The sequence below is a fragment of the Geospiza fortis genome, unplaced genomic scaffold, assembly GCF_000277835.1.
Source record: "Geospiza fortis unplaced genomic scaffold, GeoFor_1.0 scaffold346, whole genome shotgun sequence".
NCBI classification, from domain to species: Eukaryota; Metazoa; Chordata; class Aves; order Passeriformes; family Thraupidae; genus Geospiza; species Geospiza fortis.
In genome coordinates, this window is record NW_005054361.1 from 1,179,487 (window position 1) to 1,204,491 (window position 25,005).

Below are 25,005 nucleotides of genomic sequence, written 5' to 3' on the forward strand. Positions count from 1 at the left end.
TGAAAAAAGCTGTTTTCCCAGGTTCAGACAGAACCTCTCATATTTCAGGCTGTGCCTATCACCTCTGCTCTTGTTGTTGGGTGTCAATGAGAAGAGCCTGTCTGCACCCCACTCCTTCCTGTCAGGTATTTACACACAAGGATCAGACCCCCAAAGCCTTCTCTTCTGGTTGAGCAGTGCTGGCTCCCTCAGCCTCTCCTTACAGACAGACCCTGGCACTCTGTTGCTCAGAGGCACAGTGATTTGGCTTACTAGCACAGTAATTGGGGTGTCAGAGAAGGGAGGCAGGTCACTGTTCACTGCTCACCTGTGGTGAGGACTCCTGAGAAGACCCAGCACTGGCCATAACACACCGGCTTCTTGGTTTTGTAGTACTTCTGCAAAATCGTCACACTCCCAATCCAATCCATAGGGGATGTTCCACCGACGTAGTTCCCTGACCAGTTCCCCAGCAGGACTCCGCTGTCATCGTTGGCATTAACCTGTGGCCACACACACATGCAGAAAAATTAAGGGATGAGGCTGAATGAGGCTTAAACCCCAGGGTCTGTGCCTGCCCTGTGGCTTCCCTGGTGCTCCACAGCCATGTGGGACACATCAAGGCTGCTGGCCCTGGCTGGGGGCTCCCCTGGTTAGAAACCACCTGGATATCTAGAGAGAGGTGGAAATTCTGCTCAGGGCAGTAAAAATTAACTCTGCATCCTGTGTCATAAGCCAAAGGCCTCCAAAAGGGTCCCAGCACAGAGAGTAGCTACCCACCCAAAACACAACCCTTGTGTTGGCCCCACCAACACAGCTGATGAGGAAGGACAACCACTGGGGCAGCTGCAAGCTTTGGAGACAGGAACATGCTATATTTTTGTCTGCCTCTTCCCTCCACCCCAAAATGCCTCTGTCTCTTTGCTTGCAGTTTCCCAAAGGAATCCCTTTCAGATGCCTCCTGAAATGGTGTTCATGGTCCCAGGGAAAAAAGAGCAAGTAAGGAGTATAAAGTAAGTACTTTATACTTACTTATAAAGTAAGATATGAAGGGGCAAAGTGCTGAGAGGCTTACCAAAGCAGACATGGCTCTGGACACATGAGCAGGATCCCTTCTCTGAGCCAGGCTGAGCTTGCTTTTGTCCAGCAGATACATGCAGGCATCCAAGACAAATTCCTCAAACTGTTTTGGAGAGAAAACAGAGATATTTTTATATGCTGCCCTAAACCAGAATTTGCTTGTTATATTGAATTTCCAAGGCTGTGGGCCTTCCCAGAGCTGTTCTTTCCAAACAAGGGCTAAAATGAAATCCAGCCTTGTAAGACAAAAGGCTGTCTCGAGTGTCTTGCAAACACAGTTGGAACCTGACCCAGCAATCTTTACTCCTGTGCACAAAAGTCACCAACGTCATCTCCCTGCAACTCTGCAAATTACTCACAAGAGTAATGAAAATTTAAGATCTCTACTGATATTTAGTCTATTGACATAGGCACAAAATGAACCTTGGAAAAAAGAAAGGTACGTAAATGCTAACTATTACAACAAAGATTCACAACTAGCAATTGCTGATAAAGCTCCCTGAGGTTCAGTTCAGAAAGATGTCAAACATATGATCCAATGGACCTTGTCAGAATATCAATATCAATTCTCATTTCTTAACAGCAGGATAAATATTAGGATAGGAACAGCCCTACAGATGATGCCCTTTGGCCCCTTTAGTGTAAAGGCATCAGTGTGAGCACCTTTGGGCTATGTATGCCCTGCAGATACATACTCTGCAGATAGCCTGCAAAAATTGTAGACTTATAAAACAAAACAAAACAGAAAAACCCCAGATTTGAATGGTTTTTGCTGGGAATTTCTATCTGGATAGGGTGGAATATACCATGCTTGGTGCCTGTGTGCTTTGTACAGGGTGCAAATAAAACTGCTCTGGCATCCACGTCTTATCTCTAGCCCAAGCCAATTTGACATTCCGCTCTTCTGGAGTTATCTCAGAGGCAGCGTGCAGGAACTTTCCTGAGAGAGTGGCTGATTGTGTCCTGCACACAGCTGTTAGTGAAAGCACCACTAGAAAGGTGATAACCTCTGCCAGTAATTTTGCCCTCTTTATACCCGACTATGATGCAACAGGTAAATCAGATTTTTTTTTCCCCATCAGCCCTCTCCATGTCTCATTAGCTGACTAACAGCACTTACAGTTGCATGAGAGCAGGAATTCCCTTATGGGAATTTTTTCGATCAGAAATATCCTGTTCCCAGTTTCCACATCCTTTACTAGGGGGTCACATCATCTGACTATAAATATGCCACTAAATCCCGTTCTCCAGCTGTGGGTGGGGAACACACGTAGGCACACAGGTTACTCTAAGTAGGTGAGCCCTCCCAGTGAAGCTGGCAGGGTCACTCCAGCACTTTGAGCTACTCATGGGCTTCATGCTGAAGGGATGAAGAAAGGTAATAGGGCTGACAAGACAGCTGTGTTTTACCTGCCCGAAATTCCAGGGCCTGTCGTAGATGCTGTACGCAGACCCAACATAGATGGTGCCAGTGTCATTGAGCACATATTCCTCCTTCTCTGCATCATTGGCCATGTAGACAACATCATCTGCAGAAAAAATCCCTCAGATGCCAGGTGGTTTGCACACCCTGTATGAAATCTTCCATGGAAAGCTAAACTGGGATAACTAAGGATCTGCAACATTCACACCAAAAGATGACCATGCAGCATTCCCATTTTTTTGCTCCTATCATGAAAGAATTTCCAATAAGACTAATCTTTAATTTCCCCCTGTAGGTCCATTGCTATGTGACCACTCTTCTATTATTGCCAAAATCTTATTTCTGAACACTGTGGAGCACTAGGTATACAGCAGAGAGAACTGGGGAACTGATGCCCACCAACCACACAATTTTTTATTCTGGTTATTTTTTTCTGGATCTTAAGCCAACCCAGTTCTCTCAGTTAATCTTTGGCTGGCTCAGGGAAACAGAGAGGGATGATACAGAGGTGCAAACAGATGTGACAGATAGATGTCCCTCTATGTCCTGACACTGGAGAATATCCAGTGAGGAGCTGGCTTGTTGCTATTGCCCAGCTTCCCACTGTCTCCACGAGGATGCTGCTTACAGTGTTTTATGGGGAAAAAGCAATGTATGTAAGAAAGAGAATAGGGAAAATATGAGGCAAAATTCCATCTGGGACAATCCCTGGTAGGAGTCATTATCACTCCCAGTTGCAGGACCACTCACCTTCACACCAAGGATTGAACAAAAGGTAGATGACACCATTTTCAGGCTTGTAAATGTTACTGCCAGTCTTCACATGCAGGTTGTATTTTCCCACAGGGGCATTGGGCGAGCTGGTGACAGACAGCAGGCACTGAGGAGACAACAAAGAGGGACAGCATGAGGGACACCCCACCATGGCCACATGCATGGTGCCACAGAGCTGGCACAAGTGGCAAAGCTGGGGGCCATGCAGATCCCTGTGGGGAAAGAGGGGAAGGCAATGGGATAGGGCAAAGCCTGCCTGTGCATGGGGGGAGCAATGAAATAAGCAGGACAAGGCTGCAGCCCATCTAAAATCACAGAACCAAGGGAAGCAGGACGGGGATATGAGGATGCTTTGCTCTGTAGCTTCTGATGGGCTTGGTACTGGGCATTGGGCTCCTTGCCCACAAGCTTTACCTCTTTGCCTTTCCTCTCAACCACGGAGATTTTCCAACCATTGAAATCCTCCCGCTCCGGTTTCAGCGACAGCAGGCTCCCCCTGTTTTTCATTGGACTTTCACCTGGAAACAAACCCAAGACAATATGTGTGAGGGTTGCACAGGTCTGCAATGCCTGTGCAGTGCCAGGAAGAGGCACCTGGATGCTCCTGGGGCCCTCTGGCTTTGCCTGGTGGCCACAGAGAGACCCCTGCTTACCGATGCCAAAGCGCAGGGTCAGCTTGTCAGCAGCCCTGAGCTCCCTGCTGAGGCTGACCAGCACCTGGAAGGGCTGCCCGCGCCGCACCACCAGGCTCTGGATGTTGTACCCATCCGTGTGGTGCTGCCGCGTGTTCTGGCTCTTCAGAAAGTCAACCCCAGTGACCTTCAGACTGCTCTCTGGAAAAACATCAGGAGAAAAGGAGAAATGAGAAAGAAGAGATGGTGATTTTCTCAGTAAAGACAGTTTTTTTCTTCTTAATGCAGCCCTGTGAGTCATCAAAATATCTAGAGTAACAAGAGATCTAGCAAAAGACAATATATAAAAAAAAATTAAAGAAAATACCCAGAGGTGAACCTCAGACCCCCTGGGCAGACATGGAGGGAGAAGGAGGAGGCAGAACCATGTTACAGCAGCTCAGGGCCAAATAGTCAGAGGGCAAGGCAGGAACTTGTCCCTGATCTGGATGGATTGCTGTAGAACACTCACCACAGAGCACTGCTCCCCTTCAGGGGGACTGCTTTTTCCATTTGGCTTCAGCAGAGATTTACTTCCCAGCAAGAATCCCTTGCAAGAGCCTTGGTCTCATTCATTCCCAACACAGCAATGATTTTTAAGACACAATATTTTAAACGACTGCCTCCTCTCCTGCAACTCTGGATGGGATCAGGGCCAGGAAAAGCCTCAGCATCTCCGTGCCCAGTGGCTCGTGGTTCAGAGTTGTAGCATAGGAGTGGAACTCCAAGAGGCACAAGCCAGTGATACATCTGAGCAAAAAGAAAGCCCTCAGCTTTGAAAAATGATGGAGATTTGGGGGTCACTGCATCAGGCTTTGGCAGCCTGCCCAGATGTGACAAGAAAAGCCAGAGCATGCTGGAATGTGGCTGAGCTGTATTTCTTCGGGAGCGTTTATGTCTTGTACCTGCCCATCAAATATCCTCAAAGGATGAATTCTGTGTGAACAGCAGGGAGTAACAATACCTCATAAGCACTCTTCTCATGAGTGATTCAGATGAAGACATGGGAGAGGCAAAACCGGGTTACGGTAACTTTGATATTAGCAAGTCAAAAGCATAATGACTGAAGAGATTAATTCACCAAACGTCTTGACAGATTTGCATGGTACCTGGCAACCATGTTATTATCAACAAGAACCATCCCTAACACAGAAGAGGCTGGAATCTGCTGGTAGCTGGTGTGGTGTGAGAAGTGCCACATGCAGGGCTAGTCCCAGGGCAGGCTGAAATCAGCAGCACGCTCCCTTCTGCAACCTGTGCAGTGACTGCAGCCCTGAGTAAACAGAACTGACCACCCATGGACCCCCACCCTATCTCTGTGTATTTCTTCTTCGTAAATATATAAACCATATTTATCTTCATTACATACCAGATATAACTGGCACAACAAATAGACTTAAAGTTGACCAGCATCTTTTGTTGACCAGCTTAATATTTGAGTGCTTTTTTGTTTGCTTGCTGCATGCCAGTAGCCAGCCTTGGGCTGACATTTTGCGCAATGGGGTGTGTGTGCATTTATGTCAAAAAATTTCGGCTGGAGCTAGCTGCTAACCCTCTTGAGGACAAAGAGGAAGTGCATCTTCCTCAGCATTAAGAAATCTCCAAACATTAAAGTTGCTCAACCTTGTTCTTTATGGAAAACCCTGGCGCTGGGCTGAGAAGATACTTGGTCCTGGGAGAGGGATGCAAAGGGATATAAGAGTTGAACACATAGGATAGCTATGGGAAAGGGCCCAAGGAAATCCACTGAGGATGCACAGGGAAGATTCACTGACAACAGCTGCCCTAGAGCATGGCCTGACCATGCTGAGCACTGTGCCAAAGACCTGTCTCCACTCAGTGCTGCCCGTCAGTTGTGCTGCATTTATTCCTGTGCAAACACACCTGCGATACCCTGTGACCTGACTGGCACCATGTCCTGTGCCAAGGAATGCCTCAGAGCGAGCCAGTGGCACACCCATCACCACATCCCAGGGGGCTTAGCCACAGCTTGTCTTCCCTGGGCAACCCTCACCTGCTGCTTTTGTCTTCCTGCCCTGCTTCCTGCCCTGGGCACGGAGCTGGGCCCCCACACACCCTGGGTCTGGCTGCCTGCAGGCACCTGTGTGTGCCAACACGGAAATTCGTGATTTACAGAAGAGCTGAGTATACCTAGAATGTACAGGACAGAGGCTCAGGCTGCAAGAGGCAGTCCTGTTTGTGCTCATTCCTGGGCCAGGCCAGAAGCAAGCCCAAACCTCAAATTCTGTCAGATTTCTTTTCCTTTTTTAATAGGAAAAAATTCAAGGCAGAATTTTGTCACCTAGTTCCATGATTTATCCTTTATAGAGCTCCTTTCTACACTAGCCCACAGGATCCATTGCATCACTGCCTGCCTGGACAGACATTCAGAGCTTCAAGAGAACAGCGATCAGGGGTGGGCATATGAGGCCTTGTCACTGGTAAGTATGTGGGGTCTTTTTTCCCGTATGATGAAGAGGTGATGGGGTTTAAAAAACTTATCAATATGGAGCAGAGTATTTATAGTATGTCTGGCTTCAGTGGGAACAAGAGCTGCTCAGAAGGACGGAAGAGAATTGGGATGAGAACTGTAGTTTTTCAAGAGACAGCATAATTTGGATACCTGCACTTAGTCCTGATTTTTGCCCAGCTTCCAGGCAAACACTCATGCACATCCTAGAGATGTGAGATCACATCCCAAAGATGCTGCAGTCCAAGACTTCTTGGAAAATTTCAGCTCATCCACACTCAGAGTACAGAGGTTTGAAATTGAGGGACTCAGGGCAGTGTTAAAACACCCCTCCCCTCCTGAAAGCCATGGAGACCTGCTCCCAACTCTGCTGCGGGCACCACCCAGCCCACATGTGCATCTTCTCAGCTACATCCCAAACCCCAGGGGTTCTGGGCATTCTGGGGCTGGGCTGGCCAGTGGTGCTGGTTCAGCACATTTCTAGGTAGGTGCTGGAACTCCTGACAACAGGGCAGGCAGGACAGCCATAGGACAGAGCTCAAGCCCCAATAAGTCCTCCTTTCGGTTATTTTGAAACTTCCTTCAGATGCTATCAGCCATCACTAAAGAGCAATAATCTACATGATAAAGTAGCCTGAAAGAAAGAAATTATTTTAACATTGATGTGGAACAAGTTTAAAAGAGCTGCATTTCTTTCCCATTATCACTGACAGAACCAGATGTCTACAGGTTGAAGAACAGTGATGAAAAATAAACTGTGTCTTGCAGTTAGTTTACTAATCTGTCAAAAACAGAATTTGCACAGCCAGAGCAAAATGATCCCCTGTGAGCAGTGCTGGTATCAAAACTTCTTTCCTCAAGGTGTCACCCATAGCAATAAGAGAGCTGAGAACCTCTGGAGCTGCAATTTTCCCTGTGGGAGACTTGCCAAACTTCACACCTAACATATGTCAAGCATTAAAAACTCACCAGTGTTGCTGAACATGGTTCTTGTCAGAGTTTCTACCTGAGATGCTTGCAGTGCCAGCAGCTTCCCAACTCCTGAGCAGTCTCTGCCACTTGCTTCTGAGTGTGGAGAAGGAAGACAGGCTGCCCTTTTTATCTGTCTTTTGCTCTGAGGTGTCAGCAGGTCCACTGCCAAGGGGTGGTGTTTCGAGAAAGGAAGTTCCCGTGGAAAAAAAAAAAAAAGACTACAACTCCCTCTGCACATAGTCAGACCCTGAAAAACAGCGAAACTTAAATCCCGACTCACATGGAAGGTGAATTTGCATAATCAGATGACAAGTGGACAGACCCTTCACTGACAAACAGTAAAATCACAGGCTAGGTGAGTAACAAGAATTCACCTATGCCCTAATATCCAGGTCACCAGGACTGCAACTCCAGGGCTAACTTTACAAGGAAGCGCACAAACATTTAATCCTTAGGAGAACAGAATTCCCCATTAGGACCAGTCTAACATGCTTATAAGTTAATGAGGTTTCTGTCATCACATTTGGGACAGAAATACTTGGAGCCATGGGCTAAAATCCAGCATTAACACATGTGGGTTGAAAAGCTGAAGGATCCTAGCGCTGGCCCCCTCCCCACAGGATTAGGTGGACATCAAGGGAGATAGCCCAGTGGGAGCACTGAGTGGGAAAGAGGAGAATCAGGCTATGTCCAGGAGGAGAAAGAAATGTGATTGAACAGGAGCTGTTTGCTGGCTGCTCTTTGCTGGCAGCTCTGCTAAAGGTCTCTGCCAGGACATGGTTGGACCCCACATGTCCCACTGCCACCCTGGTCCTCAGGGCAACCCAAGATGGAGAGGTGAGCCTACAGCACAGAGAGGAGAGATGGTGATATACAGGCCACCAGTGACACGGGCACAGTGTCCAGAAAGAGATACAAATGTCCCCAGGCACCCAGAAACTTAGAGGTAGCTCAGCTGTGGGAGCAGCCTCAGCCTCCTGATGCCTCCCTCAATGGGAACAGCCCAAGGTTCAGCAAGGTAGAATTCTGTTTGCAAGGCTGCCCTGTCTAAATGTGGGCTCTTCCTAAAGAAGATCTCTCTTTGGAAGCCTTCAAAGGCACTGACTTTTCTCCACTGGTTTGGGTAAGCAGGTATTTCCTTTTGGGAGGACAGTTTCCCTTGGTGCAAATGTGGAGCTGAGTTAGCAGATACCACCCTCTGAGCATGTCACTGCTTGCTGGCAGGTGTATGTTGGGTGTCCTTGCTTGAGAGCATGGCTAGGGCACCACAGGGCACCAAGGGTTCAGCACACATCCCTAATCTCACTGGACATCTGAAGATGAACAAGAAGATTGGAACCACCAATGTTCTCAGCAGATGGAGCATCACTCAGCATTCAGCACCAGACAATGCGCTGGCAATTGCGTATTTCACTATTGACAAAAACACTGATTTACCTTTCCGTATCCCTTTTATTCTGCATTTCCTTCCTCCTAGGGGGTGAAAGACATTTTTGTTTAGGAGCAGTATGGGATGAAGTGAAGTATACACGGAATGTCAGTACAACAACATAACCAGTAATGCGTGTAATCTGAACATTTATGATATATCTTACTGATTTTCATTTAACTGCAGCAAGAGTAATCCACATCAGCTGAAGTCACTGACAGTAGTTTCCTAATCCAGTCTCAACCTGTTTTACACATCATTCTATGCTTGGTTGGAGGCATCTTAAATTGTATTGACACAATAGTCCTACAGCAAAATTACAGATTTTTGCAAACAGGAACAGATTTATGTTGGTAACACTTTGCTTCTGAAAAAAATGTTCTATATTTGTGCTGGAGGGTGAGCAAGGGAAGCAGGGCATGTATTCACCAGGGATAGTCATACTTCCAGTCCTGTGGAGTTTTGCAAAACTTTGATTTCAACAGTGTGCTTTTCCTGACCCTCACTTTAAACCTCAGAGTTCAAGGAAAGATTGTAAAAATTACACGGGTGTGGGTTCTGCCCTGCCACCTTTGAACTTACTCCATCTTGGAAGGTGGCTGACCTTTTCTGGGGGGGAGGTTTGGCCATTGGCGCATGGTTTCAGTTCTCCTTTAGCTTTGTGCAGCTGCTGATCTAGCCTGTTCCCATTATCTTTCTCTACACACTGATAGTATCTCAATTCATCAAAACTAAACCTGGTGCATGGTACCACGCTCCCAACACAACCTCCTGCCCCTGGCTCGTACCAGCCTGCCCTGCCAGGAAAGGCCATTGAACTCTAATACTCTCCAGGAGTTGCTGGCAAGGTCTGAGAAGAGGAATTTCAGCTTAAACTACAGGAATGTTTTTAAAAGATGTGGTTTCAAGTTTTTTCACGTTGTCAGCAGGTGATCTCTATCTTTTTACAGGTAAACCTCCTGTCTTTGCTGATCAGAGTGGCTGGCTATGGTTCAGCTCCAGGCTTTTTTCTTCTTGGTGAAGCAATGAAAAAGCCCATTTTAATTTCATTTTTTTACCCCCAAACAGTTATAACAGTTAATCACTTCAATTTTTCTTATAAAACTATACTCTTTTAATTAACAGTAGGAGAAGATTTTTTCCCCCAAAGGCAATCTCCCTATTCTCAATAATTCCAGCAACTTACTCCCCAGCTTGCAAAATAAGACAACAGAGGCGGTCAGCCTTATCTACATCTGTCTGTTGCAAGGTCACCTTATTAGCTGGCACAAGAAGGTAATAAAATGCAAACAAATAAAATAAAATTCCCCAGTGGCTGCTCCCCTATTTGCAAGCTTGCCTTTTGTCTCAGGTTTTGTTTATTTTGTGTATCAAAAATGACAAAACAAGTCAAACTTCCAGAGCATGACCACAGGTATTGATGCCAAACACGAAAGACAAATCCTTAGCTTAACATTTTCATTCATTTGCAAGCCCATGAGAAGCTGCCCTTTGTAACAGCAATTTACTGAGCTACCTTTTTCATAAACACCTGAGGCTTCAAGTTGATTTTGTTTTGTCGGGTTTTTTTTCTATGTCTAGTCAGAGTAACACTCAAAATAAATAACAGATCAAATGGTTTCCTTTTCGGTGCTCTGGAAGGGTGAACTCATCCTCTCAGCCTTCCCACGGGGTTGCTCTGAGGTGTCAGAGGGTGAACAGTGCATCTGGCACGGAACACATGGACACAGCCCCTGTCTGGATCCTGATGGCACCACGGTGAGATGTCCTCCACTGACCACAGCAGGACTGCTCCCATGTGCACCACCTAGTAGGTGTTGAGTCCTGCCTGAATCACAGCCTAGGGAGTGATAGGTAGGGAGAAATCTTGGGAGTGTCAAAGACAAAAAAAGCACAGAAGAGCAGCTGAGGATCTGGTCCATCTCAAATGAGCTGGATTTGAGGTGCTACGTAGATCCTGCTCTCACAATTTCATTAAGATGTACCTCAGTCTTTAGGAATGTCCTAGTACTGAGACACATCACATCCACACAATGATCCTGGTGTGCCAGTGCTGCTGTTACTCTGAAAGGAGCATTGATTTGATCACTTCTCACTCACATACTTTGACCATGGACCATGACAGTGGTCTGTGCCCACAGGGCATCCCATGTATCCAGCAGGCAGATTCGCTTCTAATCCAACATGAGCCAGCTTGTGGTAGGCATTCGGACGTCAGGGGTTGATGAAAGATGGCCAAGCCCAGATCTTAACTGATTCCAAGTCATCTGGCTCCAGGTACCTGGTAATGAGTTTCTCACAGGCAAATACCAGAGAAGTGATTGATGCCAGTATAATTATTATGGAAATTCCACTGTTTCACAGCATCATGAAGTCATAGACTACCCTGAGTTGTAAGGGACACACAAGAGTCATGGAGGCCCTACTCCTTCCTTCCAACTGAAGGCTGAAAGAGGATTTTTGGACCTAAGTTAGGGATATAGGTGACTGGCTTTGGGCATTTACCCGCAGAAGAAATGAAAACTGTTATCACCCTGTGCCCAACCCAGCACCACCCAAGGGCTCTGCTCCTGAAGAAGGCAAAGACAGAGATCAAACAGTGATCATTCCTCCACATATATCAAATGTAGACTTACAGCTACTTAGGCAAAACACTCTCCCTGCCCTGAAAGAGACCTTCTGTGGGCCCAAAAACTGAGGTTTTAGGCCACTGACAAAACAGAGAGCTGCTTCAAGAGCAAGCCAAAATTCTATGATGTTAAAATATTTTTAAAGATCCCTTTCCTGGCAAAGGTGCAAAAGGCAAAATTGCAATATCAGTCTAGATATATGGAGCAACAATGTGTGAAGGCTGAACCTGGAATTTCAGTACTATGACTTCTTGACCCTCAGTTCTAGTACAACTGTTCCCTGGAAACACTGAAATATGCATGCTCCAGTGCTGAGATAATATGTATTAATCTAAAACAACTCAACATGAGGTACTTCTGCTTCTTGGCAAAATACTCTAGAATTTTGTGCAATAAATTACAAAGAAAGATCTCCATCATGTCATGTTTTAGAAATATTTGCCCACTTTTTGAACCTGATGAGCCAGCTAGCCTCTGCTGCTTCCTGCAGGCAGGAGTTCCTCATCCAAATGACACACTGCAAGAAGAGGAAGCTCCTTTGGCTTTGACGCTTGCTGGCTTCCCTTGTTGCCCCCGTCCTCGTGGCAGAGGAGACAATTGACAGCTCACCTTCTCCATTATTGTAGCTTACTTTCTCCATGCAACTTAGGGTCTTCTCAGCCCCTATTACAAAGCACCATGGTCTCTTTTGCAGTCTGAATTGCCCTAGCCTGCTAACTCCCTCCTCACAACTTCATCCCATCCAGAGACCTGAAATGGGGAGAAGGATCCCCCTCACCATGCCATCCCATAACCTACAGTGTGTGTTTGAAAAGGGTCCAACTAGTGGGTGGGTGTAGTTATTCCAGGGCTGTATCCACCCTACTGCCACTGACCCATGAACTTGCTTGCATGTATGACCACACTGACTGATTGCAGTGTGAACACATACCCACAGCCTACACCTAAAGCAAACAATATGAAAAGGTACGAGGAAAAATAAAGCAAAAGAGGGCTGCAAAAACTAAATGGTAAGGGCAAGGAAATCAACAGCGCAAATATTGAATCAAGGATAAAATAGTTTATCCATGTATTAAAAACAGCTCCAGTGAACAAGGAAAATACTGAAAGAATACCTTCCCACCTACAGGATATGTGTTAGGTTGCAAATGTCTAAGTGAGAAAACAGAAACTTGCATGCCAGTGTCTTCGAGTAACATTTCTTTCTGCAGGGGAGGTGTGACAGCTTCTCCCACCTGTCTGTGTGGGTGTGTGTACATCAAGATGTACATGGTCTGCAGACTACAGGTCACACTGAGCCATGCTGCATCCCTGCCAGCCGGCGTTGCAACTGAAATTGTTACGTGGTGGGAACGGAGAAACTTCCTAGACCAAAGTTTGCAGGGAGGAGATGGTCCTGCACAGTGCTGCACCAGAGCACGCTAAAACCACAGCACGTGCAAAGGTTTTGTCCCATCCCTGAATGCATCCATCAAGTGGCAATCTCCAGGTATGGCAGGACTGACTGAGCCAAGGGATCTGTGGCTATTTGCCCTGAAAAACAACCAAGCCAGAGTATTCCCACCCACCCCTTGTCAGAGCATCCAGGCCATTGCCCTTCACAGCAGCTCATGATGCTCCTCTCCATGACTACCAGGGTTTTCTAGGAAGCATATTCATGCAACACTGGTTCCTAGCAGAACCATTCTTGTGATTGCCTAACACTGGAGCGTCCTGAAGGGAAAAAGTCACTTAATTTACCTCCTATCTGGATGAGGAAACAGTCAACTGGCATTGGAAAATATATTTGTAATGCCTCATCCTTCCCTGGGGCACTGCTCATTTCTCCCTAAGTGTTGCCTTAATTTACTGAAAGCAATTAGGGTTGAAGCCCTGGCTGCTGTTCAGACATTGCACACTGCAGGTCCCAGTGCCAAGCAGAGCTGTCCAACTCTCACCTCTTGCTGCAAAACCAGAGATGCTCTGCTTGTGCCAAGGGAGGCCCTGAGCTGCTCACATGGCCGAGCCCCAGCCCCAACTCCTACAGGCAGCTCCAACTGTCACAGGCTCACAGTGACCTCTGAGGAAAATGAGACTGAGCAACAGGTTCAAAATGTACAAAAAGTGATGGCACCATCTACAGTACCCCACCTACTACCACTCCTTGCAGCCCTTCCCTCTCGCTTATTTCCATTATCATGGATTTATCCCCTCAGGGCGCAGTGGAGCCTCTGTGTTCTGCAAAACTTGTGCAGGGGCTAAGCAGGGTGTGCATCATCTCCCGCCAGCAAAATGGGAGTGGGAGGCCCCACCCAGGAGTTCCTCAGGCTTTAACCAGCAATCCCTCAGGACTTCAAGGGCATGAAGGGAGCTGCTTAGGAAATCTTGGCAATTAGTACAGCCACTCAAAGACACCCTTCCTTAAACCTCAAGGGAAAATTGAAACAATGAATAATGTTATTAAACAGTCAGAAAATGAAAAACTTGGTTGGAGAGTGAATAGCATGGCTGGCTGGTTGGCTGCTCCCAGGGCAAATAGTCTCCTGTGTATGCCAAGTGCTGCTGCTGGCCATGGGTCACTGTGGTGCTGCACACAGCCACAGGATGGAGTAACACAAAGTCCAAGCTTCCTGGTCATCCCTCTGGGCACTCCACACTGGGGAGCTGCAGCTGGTCAGCCCTGCCCAGCCCCAGGAGCCATGGCTAACACTGCAAGAGTACAAGCCTCTGGCAGGCCAGGTCTGCATGGTGCCTTAAGGGGGAACCTCCTTTCTATGGCACAGCAGGATTTAATGGGAACTACTAAACATGGAGGCAGAAGGTCAAACCAATTTCCAGTTATAGATGGTGGTGATCATGAAATTGGCCCCTAGGTCACAGGAAATCCATCTGTCTGCCCAGAGGGGATGGTCACCAACACTAGATTGAGTCACTTGAGGTTCTGTCTAGCTGAGTCTTGAAAACCTCCATGGGCAGAGACCCAGCTGCCTGTATAGGCAACTAACCTCCTAGTGACATTTTTTCCCCTGATGGCCAGCTTGAAAGTCCTAAGAGACAACCTGTGCCTGCTACCTTGTTTAGTACTGGCCATTTCTGTGCTGCCTCTGGAACTCCTTTCCAAGGCTAATTGGGTCAGCCTGAGCCTTCCTTGTCTCCAACCAGCCCACATCCCTCGGTCTCTCCTCCTAGGCCCATGCCATCTTGGAATCCTTGAGCCAGATCAGTTTCCTACACCCCTCCTGAATTTGGGGGTCCAGCACTGGATAAAACACTCCAGGTAGAACCATTGACTATGTTTGGACTCTGAGAGCCCCACTGGGACTGGCTGCCCCTGCCCAACCCACAGGGCTTCCCCCTCCTCCCTGCCCATGGCCCAGGACCCCATCTCAGATTTTACAAGCAAGCTGCTGACCTTTTTTTTGGTGTTAAATACCTGGAAAGAGACTTGCCTTAGAAAGGCCACTGAAACACACAGCCCAACAGCATAAAACTAGAAGATGTTATTTTACATTCTAAAGTACTTTGCTCTGTCCTCAGGAAGGACAACATTCTCAGGAATGTTGTCTTCAATTCTTTCCATTAAAAAGTCACATGGTACAACACTCCACACATTTGATTTTTAGGGGCAAAACCCTGGTTCTCCTGGAAAGGCTTTTACTACTGACCTGAGCTCACCCCAGATTTTTCTCCAAGACCAAGTGAGCTGCAGGCACCACACCACTTGCTGTAGATAAGTGCCCATATTGTGCAACTTCCCTCTGCACCTCTCAGATCCCCAAAATGAACGTTTGCTGCTGCTCTTCTGCAGAAGAGCACCCCAAACACGTCAGGATTAGTACCCATTTATTCCTAACTTCATGTTTTTTTCTGTGCCAGACAAGATCAGAGCCACTCTTCTGGCATGTTGTGTCACAGAACTTCCTTCTTTGAAAACACCCTACTGCTTGCAAGATCGTGTAATTATGTGTGCATGTGGGACACTCTTGCAATGTGATCATTTAAGGCATCTGAAGGGTTAGCAGAGGGCACTGAGTCAAATTCCTTGAAAATTTTGCATATACCAAACTCAGCAGAACAAGCTACCAAACTTATTTATCGCATCTACTTCAAATAATTATTACCTAGGCAAACATACCATCCTTCAAGTGATTTCAATATATGCTATGACTGAGATGCTGTACAAACTTTCAGTGACTCCTTGTCAATGCAACAGGGGCATTTAAAAGTTTTTATGTATATTTCCTTATCTAATCAGTCAAATTATGGTTTATGGTTCAACTGAAACTGTAATTTCATTTGGCTTTGTTCCTTGTAAAGGTATATGAGACATTGTTTACCTTAGAATACAATACTCCTGGACCTTGTTTATACAACATTTTTTTGGTTTTCTGTTTCTGCTTCCCACCATTAATTCAAATATTCTTATTTGAATCTTCCTGTGTGTCTTTGTGAGCCTTCCTGTTAACCATGCACCTGCTTCTTCTACTCTCTAAAAGTATGACATGGTATGGCCATGCCTGATGATGAATAAGATGATGAAAAACAAAGTGTTGTGTTTGAAAATGAGAGGTAGGTGCAGAAAAGACTCATTACAACCAGCACTTGGGAGGTGAGAGAATAATGGAGTGGTTTGTGTTGAAAGGGATCTTAAAGATCATCTAGTTCCAAACACCCTGCCAGGACCAGGGACCCCTTCCACTAGACCAGGCTGCTCAGAGCTCCATCCAACCTGGCCTTGAATAGTGCCAGGGATGGGGCATTCACAACTTCTCTGGGCAACCTCTTCAGTAGGATTTCTTTCCTTTTATCCAACCTTAATTTTCTTGCTTACAGCTTGTCCCCATTACTCCCTGTCCTATTGCTGCAGTTCCCAATGAAGAGTCCCTCTCTGGCTTCTCTGTAGGCCTCCTTCAGACACTGGAAGGTTGCTATGCGGTCTCCACACAACCTTCTCTTCTCCAGGCTGAACAGCCCCAACTTTCTCAGCCTGTCTTCCTAGGGCAGTTGCTTCCTAGGACAGTTTCCTTATGAATTTTGTGGCCTCCTGGACTTGCTCCAACAGTTGGATGTTCCTCCTATGTCAGGGGCACCAGAATTGGATGCAGCATCACAGGTGGGGTCTTACGAGAGCAGAGCAGAGGCACAGAATCACCTCCCTCCACCTGCTGGCCACACTCCTTTAGATGCAGCCCAGGATTTGTTTGGCTTTCTGGGCTGTGAGCCCACACTGCTGGCTCATGTTGAGTTTCTGGTCAGCCACCACCCAAAAGTCCTTCACCACAAGTCTGCTGTCAAGTCATGTCTCTGCCCAGCTTGTAGGTGTGCCTGGGATCAAATCCATGTCTCAAATTTAGAGAGAAGGATGTCGTGCAGGACAGTGTCTAATGCTTTGCACAAGCCCACGCAGACAACATCCATGGCTTTGCTCCTATCCACCAGTGCTGTAGATACAGCACTGTGTTTCTGTGAGATTTTCCTGGAATTTGACTGGAAACATGTGCCCAAGACTCTTCTCTAATAATACCTCACCTGACCTTTGCAAAAACTTCACACATGCACACTGCTGTAGCTCCCACATAAGGTAACCCACCTTCCACCCTGCTAAACCAAGGTCTTGGAGTTGGCCATGATCTTCAGCTGCCTTACAAGGTCCACCACATCTGAACCACTGACTTGTCAAACACAGCTCATTTGTTAGTCTCACATCGCTTTATTGTGTGTGTGTGTGGTCAAAAATATCTAAAAATAAAAAAAAAAATCAGCCATTGAGCTTTGGACACAGTTTTATATTGGAAATCCCCCTCTCTTTTTTTTTATTACCTTCAGCCACATTTTGGATGATCCCATATGAATGGTTTACCAGAAGTACACTGCTTTGCCACACAGTGATGACAGTTTTTCTTGTAGCCCTGGCCCCACTGGCAGACATGGCCAAACTCTTGTGTATACAAGAGGGGTGGGACTCTGTCAAAAAATGAACCCTGCTTGGCAATCTTTCCTTACCATGGGAATTGGTGAAAAACTTCCTTCCATTCCCACCTTCAAGTATTTATGAGAGAAATTACAGTCCTGGTTTATATTCACCCATCTTAAAGGGAGCACCACAAAGTAAAGTGCTGCTCACACCCTCTGCACACGTTCTGCTTCTGAAGAAACACCTCCTTAAGCTTGACCTCCAACAATGACCGTAATAAAGAAATGTCAGTTTTGAGATAGTCCATGTTACAAAGCTTTCCAAATGGTTTATTAGGAAATGGGACAACAGCCAAATTAACCAGAGTGCCTGGTCCTTCTACGGCTGTTTGCATGAAGGCAGCCATGGCTTACAGCTGGCTGAGGGTTAATAACAAGGGCAAATAAATCAGGCTTCATTAATTTTCCATTATCTATGAAGATCTAAGGAGACCTGATGTACTTAGAAGTGCATGACTCCTGGCTGTCCTGTCTGCAGACCTATGAGGTCCCTGTGTCAGGTCCCAGCTTCCACTGCTGCCACCCAGAGAGCTCCCCAGGTGCAAAGACCCATGGTGGCAGGGAGGGAAGGCACTCAGAGCACTCTGCCCTCTCCCCCACCATATGCAGCTCCCCTCTTTGACAGGAAGACTTGAGAGCACACTGAGGAGAGAGGCAAAGGCTTTGCCCCTCCTGGGACATGGCTGCTAGATGTGGGGAGCTAGAATGGCAGGGAACAGGACAAATGGCTCTTGGCCTCTTCTGGGAGTCAGTGACTCTTCTGATTCAAAGAAGGCACAAACTCAACTCCAGTGGCATTTCCATCCACATGTCTATTTTACACTTGACACAGCACAGATCTGCCAGTCATGACAGACCTGACAGGTTCAGATACAGATGCTCACAGAGACGTGTCCTTAGGTTTTCTGCACATGCCACAACCATGACTCACCTTCTGTCATTACAAGATGACAGAGACAACCTGGCAAGCCCAGAGCAAGCAAGCAATATCACCACCATGATGCATAGATTTATAGGCATGATTATATTTGTTCATTCCAACTGAAGAATTTCCAAGGAGGAAAAAAATAGAAGTGGGCAGGGGAATTAAACCGATACCTTACAAATGATGATTCGTGACACATTCACCAAATTGACACCTGGAGTAATCACTGATGCAAAATTTAGCAGATACCAGTGATCTGGTTGATCACATTACATCAATGGGAATAAGTATCATCCAGAGGTGTAGAAAAAACATGGCTTGAGAAACTCCCTTTTACCAAACATTAAAGCAATTGCCAACTTGACTGGGGCTGAGGGATGTATTGAACATGGACACTCCAAGAGAAAACAGATTGCCTGTTGAACTGTCCCAAAATTAGTTTAACCTACACAAAGCATGAATGGTGATCAAAACCCTATTCTGGGTAAGGGTTTAAAGGAAAGAGCAGCAACCTTACAGTGACTAACACGTCAGGAATGGGTAAGCGAAAATTCTAGAAATCAGATACAAATGGCAAGTTCAAAGGTGTATGTGACTGATAGAGGAAGCTGAAGGAATTAATGAAAGTCTCCACAGCCTTACAGGTAGCAGTGGGCATAGAACCATTTCAAAAGACAGAAAGTCAGGAACAGCAGAGCAGAAATAACAGCTGCCTTCAGCATCTAATTCTGATTGCTCTTCTATTTTGGGATAGGTCCTTTCATTGAAAAATACTGATGCACAAGCACCTTCCACAGTCACCATGTTTACTTTCAGCATTCCCCTAACTGGGAAAGATTCACAGCCACAGGGTGTGAAAAGGAGGAGTGGCTGATAAGCCTCTGGCCCTGATTTTCACAATACTGACTCAGAGTTACCAGCTCCCTCCGAGCTGTCACTGCCACCATACCACCACCAGGACAGATGTGACCAATGTGATTTTGCAAGTCAGCAGATGAGCAGTGAGCAGGGGTTAGCACCTTGGCGGCTGATGTGTTCAGAGGCCAGTGGGGACTGGGGATGCTGTCACAGACAGGCTGGAGAGGGGCAGCATGGCACTGTGACCCCTCCAGCAGCCATCATTCCTTCTTCTCTGCTGGGACTGGCACCAGCTGGGGTGCAGCTGTGTGCAGTAGCATGAGCCCACAGACTGTCATGGCAAGGCCGACCCACCACAGAGGTGTCCACGTCTCCCCGAAGAGCAATCTTCCCAGGATAGCCTGAAGGAAAGGAGAGACACAAAGCTTTGCTGGGCTGAGCTGCCCCAAGGCCTCTTGTGCTGCCAGAGCTGTGAGGACTTCTGGGAGAGACAGCCCTGGAAAAGACCTGGTTGAGGAAACTCCTACTGGGGTGACCAACAGGAATGGCTGCTGAAGAAGATGCTGGAGATAACCAACTCCACCAGCAGCCTGGAAGCACAGCCATACTGTGGTCCCCAGGCAGAATTTGACAGATGCACATGTGTTTTGCTGCCTTTCCAGCACTTCTCAGGAGCCAAATTTCCCACTGACTGGGCATTTATTAACACTGTTGATTATTGGACACCACCATGAGCTGTCTGCCAGCTGGAGCACAGAAACAAGGTGGACTGCTGTCAAAAGCGAAAAGCAAGTGGAAAAAACCTGCAGGTCAAAGACTCTCTTGCTGTTACTAGAGGTGATGCATCTTCAGACCCAGCTAGGGTGACTCTGGCTTGTCACAAGTGAGGTGCTGCAAAGGAAAAGCAAAATGAAGAAAAGCTCCCAGCTCTATATCCCACTGGCAATCAGAAAACTTCGGTAAACTGTATTGCTGCTGCAAGGCATGCAGCAGCACCCTTACTCCTGCACCACCCAGGAAAGTTACATCACCTGGGCTGTGAACAGCCATCAGAGCAGCTGAGGCCTGACACAATCATTTCCCATCTGCCTGTAACTCTCCCTCTGTGGTCAGAGATGCTGGTTGCACTGGGAGATGAGTTACAATCAGCACGGGCATTCCCACCTGGCTGTGCTCCTCAGGCTTCAGTGTCTGGGGAAGGGGTCTACTCACCGAAAAGATGAAGTTGGAGGCTGTGGTTGTCACAGAGGCAGCAGCTGAGGAGGAGGAGAGTCGTAAGGCTTTTGTGAAGACTGTCCACATCACTGCATTGCACACAAACACCAGGCCAACGCAGCTGAGGCGAAGCAACACTGGCAGCTGCAGGACAAAATGGAAAACTGTGTATTTTCACCCCCTACTTATTCAACCTCAATAATTCATGCACACTTTGGAGCCAAACCTAATGGTGTGGGCTTTTAAAACTGAATTACACCTGGTATTACACAAAGATGAATATATTAAATCACAGAAGGAAATGGAAACAAGGAAACAGCTCTGGACAGACTGTGAGCCTGTCCTGCTGCAAACCTAGCCTCACACTACAACCTGGGAAATGCTGGGATAATGTGCAGCAGCTGCCATGCCAGAAGCCAACCTGCAGAAAGCTCTCCAGTTCACACAGTGGTGCCACACGCAACATCCATAAATGCCCTTCACTTATCACCTGATGTATGGAAAAGGGTCAAATTCAGTCTGACAAACACCAGAGATGCAATACATGCTGACACTGTGTATGCTCCAGAACCCAACTGTGAATGTGAGCCAGGACCTGGGTGGTCCCAAAGCACTGGTCCTTACAAGATCCCAGGACCTGGCCTGCCCTACTGCTGCAGTGAGGGTAGAGCAGGATCTCTGGGAGGAAAGAGCGAGCTGAGTGGCTTCATGCCTTGTTTTACTCACTGGAGAGCAGGGAAGTTTATTGATGGGGTCTCTGCTCTAGCATTTAGTAGCAATAAAACCAATTTTGAATTCAAGGGCCTCAAGAAAGATCTCCCTGCTTAGACAACCTGACCAGATGTGTAACTACCTCACTCTGAAAAAAGGGCACAGTTGCACCAAAAAGCCAGCACCATTCACAGTGCCCCCCACCCCTTCCCTGTTTAAGCAGCTGAGGCCATCTCCCCAGCCCTGGGGTACCACATAGTTGATGTGAAGACACCAAGGCAGATCACAGGCAGCAGATCACAACTCTCACAAGTAACAAAGTGAAAGCAAAGCTTGGTCTATGCCCGTAGCAATCACAGCTTCATAGCTTGCCACCTTTCAGTCCATGGTGGGATCCATCTTGAGGCAGACAGAAATGCAGGTTTGAGGCCACCAACAAGTACAGCTCAGAGGTGGCACCTGCCCTGTGGGAATGGCTGCAGTGTCCTCCTGCCAGCTGCCCAAATCAATGGCATCCACCAACTGTGTCCTGCTCCCACTCAGAAGAAGAAATTACTAATTGCAAGCAGTGGGGGAGCCCACAGTTTTCTGAAGCAAGTGATATGGCAAGTATAAAGTTAAAAGGAAAACAATGCGAAGCAAATCCATGCTTGATGGCTGGCACAAGCTCTCCAAGGCTAATCCCACTCCAGTGAGGGATGGTGCAGGTGTGTGACCTCATTTGGCCCCAGTTTTGGCAAAGGTCACCAGCTTCTGCAACTGATCAGGGCAACAGTAAAGATTCAGAATGATTCCCACACTGAATCAGTTTGGTTTCCCACTGACATCCCACTGACAGGCAAACCCTATGTGGATGGGTAAGAGGGACAACTATGTCTAGCTACTACTGCTCCTCTGAGGAAGAAAAGTTCTGCTGTGTTAGGGCTCACCACAGGATGGGGTCTGCCTCCCAGTTTCACTCTCTGCCTGTATGACCTGGCAGTCTGACTTTCCTCAGGGAGTTATGTACATCCACACACCTCTAGTGAGTAAGCAGACTTGGGAGTGGGGATGAGAGGGGAAAACAATTCTCTGTGTTTCACCTAACTCCAGTGTATTTCTGGAGCAGAAAGAAATCATGCTGCTGAGGTAAAAAAAAAAAAAAAGCCTTAAGAAATCCTATTACTGCCTTTGACCATTAGCCCAAGGCTGTAGAGGGATGGAGCCCAGGCTCTTCTCCAAGGTCCATTAGGATGTGACAAGAGGCAACAAGTGAAGTATGGAACAAATGAAATCCGTTACAAGGAAAAGCAAAGATGATCAAGTGCTGGAACAGAGGTCATGGGCTCTCTGACCTTCTAAGTATTTAAAACTTAACTGGAGAAGATCATGTGTAAGCAAAGGTTGGACTAGAGACCTCCCGAGATCTGGCCAGACTTGAGCTAGTCTGAGACTGCTGGTGCTGAAGCAAAGCTGGCTCCCACCGTCACAGCAACTATGCCACCTTCAAAAGTGACCCAGAACCCATGGCTTTTTCTGATCTCCTAATTCAGAGCCAGGGAAACCAGCTGCAGGTGGCACATGCCCAGAAGGAAAGTTTATCAGAGAAAGGTCAAGTTTCTCTATGCCCAGGGCAGCGGAGTGGTCATCGCAATGGTACGCAGACAGAGAGATAGGAACATCCCCACGTGTTCCCCACAAGGAAGGAGGGAGATAAATTCCTCCCCTGCTAAGGGCTCAGCTGAGCCACCCCAATGAGTCAAGGATTACTGTTCTGATTGCTTTTCTAAGCAAAGATTAATTTCAGTGTACATTTCAGATAATCCAGAATCACTCCTGAAGTGGCAGAAGTAATTTTAGATGAAGATTGGCAGGGGAGCGGAGAAAGCAAAGAAAAATTTTTGTTCAAGTGCAATGACCCTTCCTGGTCACGCTGCTCTCAGGCTGGGCCAGCACAACACATCCTTGTGGCCAGGAAATCCATCCTTGTGGTGCTGTGGAGCATCCAGCTACCCTGCATCATCAGCTCTTAGAAGTGTCAATACACTTTCTGCTGCTGTGCTCCACATTACACAAGCGATGGCTGCTATCCCACTTATTTTGGGATTTCTGTAGCTCTTCCTCCAACACAAAACCCCTTGAATCTCTGTCACCTCGTGGCTGCTCTGCAGAAATGCCTTTGCCACATGAGTGCACTGAAATACTTTATGCATCTACAGTCCCATGCAATTTAAGCTACTAGGAAGGTTATGGCATTTACATAAAACTTGGCTACTTTTACAGCTAAGCTGAAAAATTTAATTAATAATTGTCACCTGGAGCAGACCTGAAAACCAAAATAAACCAATAAACCATAAAAAAGAAACAGTCACAGAAACATAGCATGGCAGAGGTTGAAAAGGATCTCTGGAGTTCATCTGGTCCAACCTCATCACTCCAGCAGACTGCCCAGGTCCATGTCCGGAAAGTACATGAGTATCTCCAAGGATGGAGACTCTACTGCATCCCTGGGCAACCTGGGCCAGTGCCTGGTCACCCTCACAGTTCCTGGATGTTCAGAGGGAACTGCCCATTTCAGTAGGTGCCCTTTGCCTCTGGTCTGGGCACCACCGAAATGAGCCTGGCTCCAATCTTTGTGTGCCCTCCCTGCAGGTATTTCTACGCATTGAAAAGATCACCCTGAACCTTCTCTTCTCCAGGGGGAACAGTCCCAGCTCTTTCAGCCTCTCCTCACAAAAAAGATGCTCTGATCCCTCCATCACCTTCATGAGCCTTTGCTGGACTCTCCAGTAGCTCCATCTCTTTTTTTGCAGCGGAGAGCTCAGAACTCAACCCAAAACTCCAGATGTGGCCTCATTGGGGCTGAGTAGAGGGGAAGGATAATCCCTCTTGACCTTCTGGCAACACTGCACATCAACGACATGATACTTTGTCATAGCACACTAAAATGAAAAAAAAAAAAAAAAAAAAAAAAAGAAGTACCAACCTCCCCCCATCCTTACCCCCCGAAAAATGGGCAATATTTTTATAAATTTCAACAGAGAAAAATACTCAGAAAAGATGCTGTCAGCATTTTCAGTAATTCCATGCTCTGCCATTCTCTCAGTACAGAGCACAATTTGGGATTTTTGGGCACAGTGAAGAGTATCAGGATTTTTTTTTTTATTTCTCCTTTCGGAGATCTCAGGAGGGATCAACAGGATTGGCAGGTACTGAGGTTTTGCCTTTTTAACTCTAATAATCACACAGGTCAATTTCTTTTTTTTTTTTTTTTCCCTTGTGCAAGGCTGGATTTGTTTCAGATCTAGCTTCCCTTTTGTACATTTGCCATGTGAATAACAACCTATACCTAAATGAACCTCCCCAAAGTGCTTTTAGGATACATGCATGCTGCCTTCCTCCCGTCCCCACTCACACACAGCCTGGTGCCCATGTCCCCCTCTGCCGCGGCTGTGCCAGGGTCACTGCTGGAGGTAAGGACACCCCTCGGAGGTGAAGGGCCAACACTGCCATGTAACCGCAAGCACACGGAGGTTTGTGAAACACGACCCAGATAAAGATCATCCCCAATGATGAACACCCAAAGAGAAGCAAGAGGAAATCAAGGGCTGCATCTCTCTGCTCTGCTCAGGGCCGAGCTGAGATAGAATAAAAGAGAGAAGGGCGCTGCTATCAGCAAAACAGTGGGCTGAGAACCAGCATTTGATGCTCAGTCATACTGACATCCTGCTTTAAAATAACACTGACGTGGAAGGGCTGGATATGAGCTCCCAGAGCTGGGCTTGGTTCGGGGCATTTCCGCACCACGCTCCTTCCCCTCACACCCGGCAGCCCCGCCGCGCTCCCCGCGCTGTTTCCGCCGGCACCGCGCCTTACTCAGCCCCGCAAGGCTGGGCTCCCCCGGGCTGAGTCACGGCTTCGCCCCCCCAGGCCGCCC

At 47.2% G+C, this 25,005-nt stretch overlaps 1 protein-coding gene across 1 annotated transcript in view; it reads right to left on the bottom strand.

The window, feature by feature from the left end:
* The window catches only part of TGM4 (transglutaminase 4), a 29,755-nt gene extending 5,795 nt beyond the window's left edge, over positions 1-23,960 (bottom strand). The window contains exons 1-8 of the mRNA XM_031059412.1: positions 23,831-23,960; positions 20,376-20,522; positions 3,910-4,089; positions 3,671-3,774; positions 3,233-3,362; positions 2,470-2,588; positions 1,055-1,162; positions 308-482 (exon numbers count right to left, since the gene is read on the bottom strand). Coding sequence (XP_030915272.1) covers positions 308-482; positions 1,055-1,162; positions 2,470-2,588; positions 3,233-3,362; positions 3,671-3,774; positions 3,910-4,089; positions 20,376-20,522; positions 23,831-23,867 — 1,000 coding nt within the window. The 5' untranslated portion in view covers positions 23,868-23,960. The remainder of the gene's footprint in view (positions 1-307; positions 483-1,054; positions 1,163-2,469; positions 2,589-3,232; positions 3,363-3,670; positions 3,775-3,909; positions 4,090-20,375; positions 20,523-23,830) is intronic.
* Between the last annotated feature and the right edge of the window lie 1,045 nt (positions 23,961-25,005).